Here is a 13,996-nt window from a genome sequence, read left to right on the forward strand (position 1 = left end):
TAGTTCTTACATAGATTTGTGAAACTTCATACCAAATATATTTACCAGAGTTGAACTGATGGTTTATTTTAGTCAACAAGCTATGATGCAGGAGCTACTTAAGGAGAAAATCATTGTACACATCAAAGTTTAGAGCTTGGGAACCCAAAGAATTTTTTATTGAATTTCATGATTATCTATTATTGTTCGCTTATGGCCAGAGGAGTAGGAAAAGTGTTACATGAACATGATCTGTATCCAACCTAAAATATTAAAATTAAGTTCCTATAATTAGTCATTAAAAAAATGCTGGATATATAATAACATAATAGAATAAAAAGCCATTCAAATATGTAATTATGATACATTTGACAGTCTATCAGGTATAATGCAAGATTAGTTTGAATGTTTTTTTAAAAAAATATTATTGGCAATTCAGGTAAGAAGAATTTTTTGGTTATGGTTTTGTTTTCCTTAACTGAGATGCTTCTGTATTTGTACATGATGATTTTCCAGGTCTCTAGGCAGGGTCTATAAGTATAAAGCAAGGTATTTATTTTAGTAATAAATTCATGTGGTTAATTTTAAATTGTTTGCTAAAATCGATGACAAATTTTTTGTTACTTTTCTGTTTATTAATGCTTTTCTGTTTCTTTTTCTTTCAGCAAACAGTAGTGATAGTGAAGAACTTTCTGCTGGGGAAAGTGTAACTAAGACTCAGCCAGTCAAATCAGTTTCCACTGGAATGAAGTCTCACAGTACCAAATCTCCTGCAAGGACGCAGTCCCCAGGAAAATGTGGAAAGAATGGAGATAAGGATCCTGATCTCAAGGAACCCAGCAATCGATTACCCAAAGTTTACAAATGGAGTTTTCAGATGTGTAAGTGACATTTCGTAAACTGACAGTTAAGAGGAAGAAACTTCAGCCTGGTAACTCTTGAGGCTATAATAACCCTGAAAAAGAGGCTGTAACCAGACTTGACACATAGTAACCAATTGCAGTGTAGAGAGCTTATTTGGATCTTGATTTGAATGAGCAAGTACCTAAAAGAAAAATTTTAAGGCAATTCAGGCAAATATCAACACTGTCTAGATATTTATGATAGGATGGTAGAAATTTGCTTTAAAATAATCTGCTCTTGGGGGTGGGAGTCGATGGGGTATAAATGACACAAGATTTGCCATGAATTACTGATCACTTGAGCTAGATGATGGTATGTGAGACTGCATTATTATTCTGTGTACTTTTGTTTATATGAGAAATCTCCATAATAAAAATTTTTTGAAAAAGATTACCCCAGAGTTTCTCACATACGAAGATATTCCTAGGAAATTGAAAACTGCTTTTTAGAGCTTTTAAAAATTTTCCTACAATTTAAAAGTTATACATAAAAATGAAAATTAAACATACTTATAAAAATCTAAAAAGAGAACAAAAAGAGGCCAAAAGAGAAAAATTTATCCACAGTCCAGACATTCAAAACTGTATTACGATTTTAACAGTTTGGTGTCTTACTAGTCTTATTTCTAAGTATGCTTTTTAGTGATATATTGTGGTGATACTGTATTTGAATGTGGAATTTTTAGCATATGGGTTTAGGTTCTAAGGTTTTTAATTCTACACACACATTCATTTAACAATACCATACATGTATTATGTACCAGGCATATATAGACATAGCTTTTCTTTTCTTTTTTTCTCTTTTTCTTTTCTCTTTTCTTTTTCTTTTTTTTTCTTTTTCTTCCTTCCTTCCTCCTTTCCTTTCCTTTCCTTTCCTTTCCTTTCCTTTCCTTTCCTTTCCTTTTCCTTTTCCTTTTCCTTTTCCTTCTCTTTTCCTTCTCTTTTCCTTCTCTTTCATCTCTACACCCACGGTGGGGCTTGAAACCCACTTGATCCCGAGATCGAGAGACACTTGCTCAACCGACTGAACCAGCCAGGCGCCCCTATATAGGCATAGCTCTTTGTTCTAGGCTAGGAAAAAAAAAATCTCAGGGAAACATACCCACAAGCCTTATTTTTAGTTTATTTGTCTTGACCTTTTTCTGCAACCATACTGTATGCTTTCTTTTATGTACTACAGTTTTGTTCAAAAATAAATGTTGATGAAAGTTTTAAATTCACAGCGGACCTGGAAAATATGACAAGTGCTGAACGTATCACAATTCTTCAAGAAAAACTTCAGGAAATCAGAAAACATTATCTGTCATTAAAATCTGAAGTAGCTTCCATTGATCGGAGGAGAAAGCGTTTAAAGAAGAAAGAGAGAGAAAGTAAGTGTTAATCTTACTTAAGCACTTTGTGCCTGCAGTTAGACTCATGTGAGTTTATGTGTATCTTTGGGCAAGTTCTTTAATTGCTCTGCCGTATTTTCCTCATGTATAAAATGGGAAACGTTATCTAAAGAAAAATTATCTCAAATCACAATGTTCATTTTCTTGGAGTTTACAGTCTGCCTTAAAAAAAAAAAAAAAACAACCAAATGAGATTTCAGATTATGAGCAGCACTGTGAAGAGAATAATGTTAAGGCAGGGATTGGATAGGTTGTGTTAGATTACAAATGGTCAAGACATTTTCATTGAGACCTGAATGACCAGAGGAAGTGAGAGAAATTAAATCTGAGGGAAAAGAGTTCTCTTAGTCTGCCAGGGCCGCCATAACAAAGTACCACAGACTGGGGTCTTAAACAACAGGAAGTGTATTGCTTATCTCCAAACACTGTCACATTGGAAGTTAGGGCTTCAACATGGAAATTTGAGGAGACACAATTCAGTCCATAAGAGAGTCCTGGGCAGAGAGAACAGCAAGGATTCCCTAAGATAGACTTTCTTAAACTTAGAACTACTGACATTTTGGGCCAGATAATTCTTTGCTGTGGGCGTGCACTGTAGGATGGGTTAGTAGCATCCCTGGCCTCCACCCACTGGATGCCAGTAGCCCCCCACAGTCATGACAACCAAAAATGTCTCCGGATGTTTTTTCAAATATCCTCTAGGGGGCAAAATCGACCCAGATTGAGAACAGCTGCTCTAAGGTGGGGATACACTTGGTACCTTTCAGGAGCAAAAAGAAAACCACTGTGGTGAAAGTGGTAGAAATATAAGTTAGGTAGGCAGAAGCCAAATCATGTGGGGCCTTGTAGGCAAGGATGAAGGGTTTATATTTTTTTCTAAGTGAGATGGACAGCTATTTGAAAGTTATAAACAGGGAAATGACAGGTCTGTAGTTTTAAAAGATCACTGTCTGCAGTGTAAAAAGCAGACTCTAGAGGGGTAGTGGTGAAGAAGGGAAGCAGTGTCGGTTAGGGAGCCCATCTCGGTGGCTTCAGGGGGCGAGTGACAGTGCCCTAGACTGGGTGCTTGCAGGAGACTGGGTGCTTGCTGGAGAGCAGTCAGTGTTGGGTTGACAGTGCTTGCTGATGGATTCAGTGTGGGAGGAGGAGAGAGGGAGTAAGATGTTTCAGCTGGAACACGTGGCTACTTGGTGCTGACGTTGGAAATGAGGAAGACCTGGAAAAGATGACATCGTGGGTTGGGGAACACAGAAAGGATCAGTCATTTTGTTTTCACCATGTTGCTTTTTTTTTTTTTTTTAAGATTTTATTTATTTGAGAGAGAGAGAGCATGAGCAGGGGGAATGGCAGAGGGAGAAGGACAAGCAGACTCTCTGCTGAGCACAGAGCTCAACAAAGGGCTCAGATCCCAGGACCCTGAGATCATAGGCTGAGCCAAAGTCAGACGCTTAAATGACTGAGCCACCCAGGCGCCCTTTTGCCATGTTACTTTTTGAAACGCTTATTGGGCATCCAAGTGGAGATGTCAGATAAATGGTGGGATATGTAAGTATGTAGCTCAGGGGAGAAGGCAGGGCTAGAGAGATCATTTTTAAGTCATTGGCATAGCTACACTATAATAGTGACTGCAAATGGTTTGTTAAGCCCCCAGTACTTGAGGAAATCACCTCGAAAAGTGTGTACAAAAGAAGGAAAGCGGGGTCCATCCCACTTTCACAAGTAGGGCTGAGAGGGAGAAGACCGAACTAGGAAGACTTGAGGAATAGCCTTGAATGAAGAAAACCAGGAGAAGCTGGCCAAGAGTTGAGGAAGAGGAGAGTTGTCATCTTGTCAAATGCTTCTGAAAGGCCAGCGACTGGTCAATGTTGGAATTACCGGTGACCTTTTCAAGAGCATTTACCATGAGCTGTGGAGCTGGATTAAGCGGAGGAGGGGATAGGAAGGTGAGGAGGTAGAAATGGTGACCCTAGGAGAAAGGGAACCCTAGGAAAATCTCACGTCTTGAGTTTTGTAGCAAGTGCAGAAAGGGGACATTAGGGGTCGGGGGAGGGGGCAGTGTCATTGCAAGCTTATGATTTTGCCTCCCCAGCCCTCCTCTTTTTCCATGCTCTCATTCTCTGATACACTTTGATTTTCATTTTCTTTTTCTTCAGAAGAATGTTCTTCCTTCCCTCTTTTGCTGTTGTAATAAGTCCTATAACTCTCTCCACCTTTATCTAGGCTTTTTAATTTGTGGGCTGGCTAGAAGTCCAGGTTATGGAGTCATTTGAAAAGAAATTAAATGTTAATATATAGAAAGTATGTACAGAAACATTCTGTCAAAAGAAGGGGATCAGGGTTCTATTTGGTATGTAACCATCTAAAAATAGTTAAAAATCAATTATAATAAGCATACTACTTAAATGCTTATGCTAGAGCTCCTTACTCTTAGGTCATCCAAGCCTTTTTAGAGTGTTTTTTATGTAATAAGATGTCTATCCAGAAACTGCTCTTTTAAAACAATGTTTTGTATATGTGGTTATCACAGATTCTCTATAGCAAGTAATTCTGATAAATGGATGCTTTCTCTGGGGAGTTAGCATTGAAAGTTAGTTCCTAAATACTATTAAAATATCAGTAGGGAGGGGCATCTGGGTGGCTCAGTTGGTTAAGCATCTACCTTCAGCTCGAGTCATGATCGCCAGGTCCTGGGATCTAACCCCACATCGGGCTCCCTGCTCAGTGGAGAGCCTGCTTCTCCCTCTCCCTATGCCGCCTCCTCCCCTCCCCCTGCCATGCTCTCTCTTTCACTCTATCTCAAATAAATAACAATATTTCAGTAGGAAAATGACTATCCTAGTTGTCAAAGAAAAGCAAGTCAAATATAATACTATTCCTAGCCAAAAAAAAAAAAGTATAACTGAAACCAGTGCTAGGAAAATACAGTGAAATTCATATATATTGCTGGAAGCATTGGCACAACACAATTATTTTGGAAAACAATTTGACTATGTATTTGGAGAACTAGCTAATTCCAGTTCTAAGAATAGGTCTCAAGGAAAAATAATAACCATAAAGAAGTTTGTTGTGGTAATATTTATAACTACAGATAGAAATTATTTAAATTGTGATACGTTACATTGAAGAAAAAGTAGACGTTTAAAATTTTATTTAAAATGCTCAAAATTGGGGTGCCTGGGTGGCTCTGTCAGTTAAGCATCTGCCTTTGGCTCAGATCATGATCCTTAGGGTCCTGGGATCAAGCCCCACAACAGGCTCTCTGCTCATTGAGGGGCCTGCTTCTCCTCTCCCTCTGCCTGCCACTCTGCCTATTTGTGCTCTCTCTCTCTCTCTACCAAATAATATCTTAAAATAAAAAAAAGCTCAAAATAGTCATTACATTGTTGGTAACAGGAAGAGAGTAGGTATTAAATAAGTTACAATTCATATATAAAATGGAATTCTATTCAACTTTGAAAAGAAAAAGAGGGGGGCACTTGGGTGGCTCAGTCAGTTAAGTGCCTGCCTTTGGCTCAGGTCATGATCTCCAGGTCCTGGGATTGAGCCCTGCATTGGGTTTCCTGGTCAGCAGGGGGTCTGCTTCTCTCTCTCTCTTTCCCTCTCTCCCTGCCCCCCCCCGCCCCTCCCTACCGATTGTTCTTTCTCTCTCAAATAAATAAAATCTTAAAAAAAAAAGAGGTAGATTTATATATGTACAGATGTGCAACAGTCTCCTAAGATAGATTGTTAAGTGTTAAAAAAAAATCAAGAATCAAACACTAAACTGTGATGCTTCCATTTGTGTGTTTTTAAAGTAGAGTTGTAGCTGCGCATGTTAAATTTGCATATTATATCTCTAGCTTCTGGAGATAACATTTCTCCATAATAGGGGTTGGAAACATTTTCTGTAGAGGCAGATGATAAATATTTTGGGCTTTTTGGGCCAAGTGGTCTCTTAGAACAACCTGACCCTGCCATTGTACGTGTATGAAATCTACCATAGGCAAGATGTAAATACATGGGCATGGCTGTGTTCCAGTACATTTTCTTAACAGAAGCAGGTGGGCCAGATTTGACCTGGAGGCAGTAATTTGCCAGCCCCTATTCTAGAATTTTAAAGACTATGAAGCTACTGGTAACAATGTGAAAGGGGAATTTGGAGGACTTAGGAGGGTTTTTCATGAGGAGGAGATTTGCTTTTCCACCTTATATTCCTGTACCAAAGGAATTTCTTTTACCTCGTGCATGTATTCCTTAAAACATTTTTTTTTCAAATATTGATGGATAACAAGGAGAGAATTTCCCGAGGAAAATAACAAATGTGTCATTTGCTTTGTAAACGAAGTGCAGGAAAATGCAGAATCAGTTAGCTTCCCATTCTCGTCACTATTTCAATTCCTTAGAAACTCCCCAACAGGGGAAAGATGTAGGATTTAAGTCGAGGGGAGCAATATTTGGGTGAATTACAGATTTTTCTATTGGATTCATAGTTCTTTTTGACAATTGTTTCTGTTGTTACAGAAGTCGATTCTCAGTTTTATTTCCAAGTATTAATAGACTGGGCCCATGATTTTTTTCTTCCTAATTTATCCATGCAGAAGCAGCATTCCCTGATCTGTCCTTTTCCATTAACTCTGTAGTTTGGCATGGTCTAGCTGCTTGAGATACATTGGTTTTTCCTTTCTCGACATGATGATATTGTTACATATGGACTGCTCTTGTTGTCAGCCAGCTGATTTTAGAGAATACAACAGAATTTTAGTTGAGAGGACTGGTGTTTTCTTTCTTTCTATTGTTGTATATATGTTTATTAAGCCTTTGGTTTGGTCTTCCCTTTCCTCAGGTGCTGCTACATCCTCATCCTCTTCTTCCCCTTCATCCAGTTCCATAACAGCTGCTGTTATGTTAACTTTAGCTGAACCATCAATGTCCAGCACATCACAAAATGGAATGTCAGTTGAGTGCAGGTGACAGCAGGACTTGCTAAAGCACTTTGCACTTAATGGCTGTTGAGGGCCACGTCTTTTTTTATACTGCACAGTGGCACAAAAAAAAAATCAGACAAGCACTATTTTATATTTAAAAATTGTTTCTTGACAAGCTGACTTGGCACTTAAGTGCACTTTTTTTATGAAGAAAAAGTACAATGAACTGCTTTTCCTCAAGCAATAATTGTTTCCAACTTGTCTGGGAATTGTGTGTCTGGTAACTTGAAGGCCTTCCACTGTGGCAAATGGAGGCTTTTCACTGCCTGTAGAGACAATACAGTAAGCATAGTTATTCGGTGGGCCAGAACATGTTAAGATAACTTACTGTATATGTATTCCCTTGTATTTTGTTAAAGCTGGAACATTTGATATTTTTCCATTTATTTATGAAAAAATATGAACCTATTTTCATTTGTACGAGCTAATTGTTTTTTAAAGCAAGTCACCTTAGGGTGGCTTTAATTGTATAAGTCAAGCACATGTAATAAATTCAAAACCTGCAGTTAACAGGATATTAGACATCAATCCTGGTAACCAAATATTAAAGATTCTCTTTAAAAAAGACTGAACATGTTTACAGGTTTGAATTAGGCTAAAAGGTCTTGCAGTGGCTTTTCATGCCCCTTCAAATTGGAATGGAACTACTGTACTTTGCCATTTTTCTATAAATCAGTATTTTTTTTTAATTTTGATATAATACATTGTGTGAAAAAAGAAAATGGCTAATAAACTGTATTAAATCTTAAACAATGTATAAAGATTGTACTTAGCCAGTTCAAAGTGTATATTTATTCATAATGAATTATAACAGTTATATTTTTGTGTTTTCTTGTAAATGTTTCTTTTTCCTTAAATACAGATAATTCATTTGTATTGCTTATTTTATTATGAGCTACAACAAGAGGACTTCAGGAACAAGTAAACTGTATTAGTATGGTTCAAGGTTGTTGATATGAACTATCTCAAAAGGATGGTTGTTATTTTAAGTATAAATAGCTAATCGGGGTGGTAGGCCTATAAAATTAAATGCCTTGTATAAAATCCAAAATGAACGCAAAATTGTTTTCACTTGTATTGACTTTATGTTGTATGATTCCAATCTCTGTTCTGTTTGGCACTTGTATTTAATTCTACACCTTTGTAATACATTTGTATATTGCGGATGTGTTCATTCAAGCTATTTAATACCTGGCACTGTTAATACACAGTACTTTACTGTACAGACTGTTTTACCGTTTTAATTGTAGTTCTGTGTACTTTTTTTGGATGGAGCTGGCATGTTTTATTTGTTTTCTGGCAATACGACATGTGAGAATTTCGAAGCGTTTTGTTGTAGATGCTAACGTGTCAGAATCCTTTACATTCAACTTTTCTAAGAAAAGCATTTTCAGTCTTGTAGTGTGTGCTTACAGTAACTAATTTTGTTGAAAATGGTTTCAAGTTACTCAAATTTGTACAGGACTGTAAAGATTTGTTGACAGCAAAACGTTGAAGAAAAAGCTTATAGAATAAAAGCTATAAAGTATATATTAGGATCTACAAACAATGAAGAATTATGTAATATATTGTACAAATGTAAGCAAAGGCTCTGAAATAAAATGCCATAGTTTGTGAATCCTTGATTTTGTTTCTAAAAGATTAAGTAATTTTAGTTCATTTCTGTATGTGATGACTGACTGGAACATACATCTCCAGCCTGTATTATCAGAAGGGGTTAATTGACATTACCAAAAAAGGGAAATATTAGACCTATAAAAATTAAAAGTCCATTAACCAGACATAGGATTTATTAGGCATTTTTATGTCTTTGTATATACACTATAGACTATTTTGTTTGAGTCTGAACATGAATATTTGTGACTTGGTGTTTTGCCTGAAGAAGAAAAAATTTTTTTTCTTCAACATGTGGAATCATCACGAGTTTTTTTCCTTTTTTCTGTCTTGTAATTTCATTGGACTTTTTACTTTTAGTGTTACTCTACCCTACTGCACATTGGAATCATCTGGGCATTGTTAAAATAATAGTCAGTATTCATACTGTGGTGGGGCAGCTCTTGCCCCCAAAGAGTTGTACTTAATTGGTCTAGGATGAGACTTGGATGTTGATCTGGTTTTAAAGGTCTCCAGTGACTTTAATATGCATCTGAGTTGAGAACCACTGCTTTTCTCCCCATTTTAAAAAAATCGGTAATTAGGTTTCTTGCTCCATTTAATGAACTTTTCATGAAGAGACAGTGCTTTCTTAAAACAATTTTTAAGGCCTGAAAAGCTCAAATGTATAGTTTGGGATCCCCACCGTTGGGATGACCCTTTATTTATTTTTACAGAAATTTGTTTAACTTCTAAAGGATGAGTTTTAAAATCTGTAGAACAGTGCTTCCCAAAATGAATTCCTAGAATACTGGTTCCTGGAAGTGTTTTGGGAGTTGTCAAATATATATGCCATGTATAGCACCTTTTTCCCTGCAGAGATTCATTGTTAGCATATTAAAAACTGAGGAGGCCCGTGAAGAGACACCTGGCTAACTTCCTTTACCCTACTGTTTTCAGTCTTGCCTGATCATGAAAACTTGTTTATCAAGGAACTACTATAACCTACTTTGTATGTTACAGAAGCAGTGCTCTAAAGGAGAACGATTCCAAACTTTGTTGGAGTCGAGGTTTACACTCTTGGGCCTGTCTTCCTGCCCATTCTCCCTTCTTCCCAGCTCCTCTGGAGAGTTTGAGAATTTCATGGTATTACCAGAATTTGACTTACGTTTTCATCTGGTCTCCTGAACTATGTTTTATCAACCTAGTTACAGTGTATGGTAAAGTTAAGAGGATATGTTTTTTATAGTGTTCTCCAAAACTTTTTTTCCCCCTACTGAAATAACCTGAGAGTGAGGTCTTCTTAATTTTCTTAACCTGGGGAGATTGGGGGAAGCTGAAGCAGCACACATAAGACCACTAACATTTTTTACAAAGTGTTTTTTTCTTTTTCTTTCTTTATTTTTTTTTTTTTAAAGTAGGCTCCATGCCCCATATGGAGCTCAGTGTAGGGCTTGAACTCACGACCCTGAGGTCAGGACCTGAGCTGAAATCAAGTGTTGGACTCTTAACTGACTGGTCCACCCAGGCCCCCCTGGTCTATACTTTCCTATGAAAAGAGTCTTTATATTTTAAACTCTTCAGGGGGGGTTAAGTGATCTCCAAACACTTAAAAACCAGTTCTGAAAGGCAGTGGGGATCATTTTTTTAAACTCTCCAGCCACAGCTTCTTTAACAACCCTCACTAATTGTTTTCCTCTAGAAATGTGTGCTGCCTTTCATTCTTTTTGAGTCCATTTCTCCACCTTTCTTTTAATTTTAATCTATTTAGGGATTTTTGGCTAACATCATGATGGTTTTTGTATTAGATGTGGTACCCTGGAGGAATAGTTTCATGGTTTAGTTTTGGAAGTAATATATGTAAGACCTAATAAAATATGTGCTAAACTGGAAGGTCAAGGGAAAACCAGTGGGGGTGATGAATGAACATACCAGAGTGGTGATGACAGATATGATGGTGACAGGAGATGCAAACCTTGAAGTAATATTCAAGGGAGAGTCATCTGGAAACGGAATGTGTAGGCAAGAATGGAGAGGAAGAGTCAGGAAAGGCCAAATGTGATGAGGTTGCAGTGCTACAGATAAAATGATTCTTGGAATAATGCTAAGAATGTAGGGAGGGAATGGGATTGGGAGCCATTCTGAAGGAAAAATTAAGAGTTTCTTCATTGGACTGTATAGGATAGATGGAGGGAGATGCTTGAATTGAAAATAGGGACAGCTGGATTTGTCCCATCTTTTGTGAAATACTGCAAGGTCACAATTATGGGAAACCTAAAATTTAGACTCCAAACAAAACCAGGGCCAAGCAGATAAATATTGAGTTTTTTTTCATGTTTTTCTGATGTGGCCTATGAAAGGTCACCTATATTCTCAATGAATTCTGTTAAGCAGCTTTCAGAAAGGTCTGTTCTCAGAGTCAAAATTCGATCTGCTTTTACCACCAAAGTGGTGAATTCAATTATCTAATTATAATCTTATCTTTTATTAACTAAAAATAAGTTTATTGCCATTCACTAGGTACAGCAACTAGAGATACAGAAATAGGATAAATAAGACACCCATTTAGACATCTAGAGAGAGTGTACATTAAGACTAATGCATTTTGATGAAGGATTGGGAAAAAATCTATTGAAAATAGCTGGGAAATTTTCCTGAGATATCGGAGCTGGGCCTTGAAGGATGGGCATGCTTTTGCAGGTGAAAATAAGTAAAGAGGATAATTTTAGGTAAAGGAAGAACAAAAGGTAACGGAATAACAAGGAGTAAAAAAGGCTAGGATGTGCGGGTTTGGAGGGGGAGGAGTCTGCGAAATTAGACTGAGAAAATAGCAAGAGATTTGAGTGCCAACGATCTGGCAAAATAGGGCAAAGGGGTTAGGGTTGGGGCCTCCACTACTTTAAACTTAATTTTGAAATTGTGTCAAATTTCAGAAAAATTGCCAGAGAAATGCAAAGAATACCCACGTACGCTTCACACTGTTTCACCCGTTGTTAGTATCATCTAGCCAGCATCCCTGGAACCTCCTTCCTTGATAAACCTCCCTCCTCCCTCGTCAATGATTCAGGGGTTTTCGACTGTGTTTTCCCTCCACTTGGACTGACACCCCACACCCAGTCTGGCTGATTCTTATTTATACTTCAGGCCTCAAATACTCTGGAAGACTTCCTTCACTCCCAAGAAAGGTTTCTCAAACCTGAAGAAAGCCATTCCACTGCCGGAAGCCCTGCCCCAACTCTCTGCGTGTCTCAGGCTCCCACGCAGCCCAGAGCGGAAGGGGCGTGGCCCCGGGAGCAGAAGTAGCCGGGAGCCGGAAGTGCGAGCGCGCGTGCGGGCCTCAGTCTAGGAATCCTTGGGATGAGAATGCGGGTGGAAGGGAAGAACAAACAGAAGAAAAAGGGAGGTGCAGCGGAAGGGTGAGTGGCTCGTATCACGTCTACCTGGGCGAAGGTGGGCGTTCGGGAGCTCGGGCGGCCGAAACGGTGGGGCGTGGCGTGGCTGAATTTTTGTCGTCGGTGTCTAGAGACGACCGGGACGACGGCGTTCGCGGGAATCTGACCGGAGACTATGTGGTTGGACAAGTCGCCAGCAGCTTGTTCCAGGGCAAGCGCCCATCCAGAGACAGCACAGCTCGGCTGGCGTCCCTCTTCAGCTCTTTAGAGCCTCAGCTTCAACCTGTGTATGTGCCTGTGCCTAAAGTAAGTCACCGGGTTTTTTTTCCGAATGGCGTATTAGGACGGCCTTTAAAACAAGCAGTCTGTCTCTCAGGGTTTGGTTTCTAGAGTGGGGTAGATAGTATTTTTTAAAAAATTTTAAGTAGTTTTCATTACTGGACATCCAGTGGGAGAGAAAATTTGCTAATTCAGAAAGACTGCTAAATTAAAAAAGATGAGGTCTCAAACATAACTTCCAATTTTTAAAAGGAGACCACCAATAAAAGGAAACGGGATGAGGAGGAAGAAAGTACATCCCAAATTCAGAGACCACTTTTGCAAGAACCTTCAAAAACAATGAAAGCGAAGAAGAAACTTTCTGATGCAGACAAGAAGTTGGCAAACAGGTTGGTAGAATTCTCTTAAGTTGATGTTAAATTAGATGGTAAAGAAACTGAGATTCTTGTACTTGCAATATTCATCGTTGTTTCTCATTTCATAGTTCTAATTTTTACAAAAAAATTTATTATGGAAAATTTATTATATATTCAAAATTTGAAAAGGATGAGGAGAACCTCATATACCCAGCATCAGCAGTTATTCATACTTGGCCAGTCTTGTTTCATCTTCGCCCCATTCATAGCTGCCTCATTAAGTGGAAGCAAGTCTAAGATCTGTAATCTAAATCTGTATTTCAGCATGAAGAAGATGTTTTGTTTTCTTAAATTTTCTAAGTCAGAGATCAGATTTCTGCGATTAGCTTAAAAAAGTTTTCTTTACAGTGTATTTGATCAAGATCTAAATAGCAGTAACATCACAGGTTCCCAGGTGACTTTACTCAGTCTGCGAAGCCACTCTCTTCAAGCCCTTTATTTCTCATTTCTCTCTCCCCAAGTGCTGTTGTTACCTAGTCAGAGAGCTATTAATTGCTAACAGTTACTACTGCTTTTTGACCTCCTACTAAGTGTATTTATGCATCCTTAATTTCTTTCCTTTTCTCTTAGAGAAAGGTGTCATCTTCCTTGTCCAAGATTAATTCATTCACCTGTGCTGTGTATACCACAGACCTCTTCTTCTGCCTCCTTCCGGATTATGCCATCAGATATATCCATTTTCTTCTCTTTCCTATGTCTTTTCCCTGTCTACCATACAAATATGCTCAAGATTCTCATCCTAAAAAGAGAAATCCAACAAAACCAAACCCTGTCTATAGTCATGTTTCCCTCTTCGCTACTTACCATTCCCTTGGTCCTTCCCTTCATAGTCAGGCTTTCAGAAAAACGTGATACCTGTGTTCTCTTCCTTTTCTGGATCTGTTTTATCTTCCATGAACTTGTAGTCTGAATGTTTGCTCGTGTTTGTTTTTCTATGATCTGATCAAACTTCTGAAACAGTGCTCAGCAGAGCCCTCCTGACGTAGTTGCCATATTTAATAGACAGTAAGCCTTTGTTTTGTGAGTCCTCTCTTGCATTTCCCGTGGCTGCTTTTCTTTCTGCAGCTATTAGATTTTTTT

At 38.3% G+C, this 13,996-nt stretch overlaps 2 protein-coding genes across 6 annotated transcripts in view; both read left to right on the top strand.

Annotated features, from left to right (window-relative positions):
• The window catches only part of ARID4B (AT-rich interaction domain 4B), a 146,548-nt gene extending 137,694 nt beyond the window's left edge, over nucleotides 1-8,854 (top strand). For 4 of the 5 annotated variants that reach the window (XM_034662494.1, XM_034662496.1, XM_034662497.1 and 1 more), the window contains 3 exons: nucleotides 645-860; nucleotides 2,105-2,251; nucleotides 7,095-8,854. In XM_034662494.1, coding sequence (XP_034518385.1) covers nucleotides 645-860; nucleotides 2,105-2,251; nucleotides 7,095-7,222 — 491 coding nt within the window. In that variant the 3' untranslated portion in view covers nucleotides 7,223-8,854. Of the gene's footprint in view, nucleotides 1-644; nucleotides 861-2,104; nucleotides 2,252-7,094 lie in introns of those variants that run through there. The other variant, XM_034662498.1, reaches the window with a different exon arrangement.
• A 3,181-nt stretch (nucleotides 8,855-12,035) lies between these two features.
• Nucleotides 12,036-13,996, top strand: part of RBM34 (RNA binding motif protein 34) — a 25,740-nt gene continuing 23,779 nt past the window's right edge. Inside the window, exons 1-3 of the mRNA XM_002926596.4 lie at nucleotides 12,036-12,245; nucleotides 12,353-12,527; nucleotides 12,753-12,889. Coding sequence (XP_002926642.2) covers nucleotides 12,187-12,245; nucleotides 12,353-12,527; nucleotides 12,753-12,889 — 371 coding nt within the window. The 5' untranslated portion in view covers nucleotides 12,036-12,186. The remainder of the gene's footprint in view (nucleotides 12,246-12,352; nucleotides 12,528-12,752; nucleotides 12,890-13,996) is intronic.

The sequence above is a fragment of the Ailuropoda melanoleuca genome, chromosome 6, assembly GCF_002007445.2.
Source record: "Ailuropoda melanoleuca isolate Jingjing chromosome 6, ASM200744v2, whole genome shotgun sequence".
NCBI classification, from domain to species: Eukaryota; Metazoa; Chordata; class Mammalia; order Carnivora; family Ursidae; genus Ailuropoda; species Ailuropoda melanoleuca.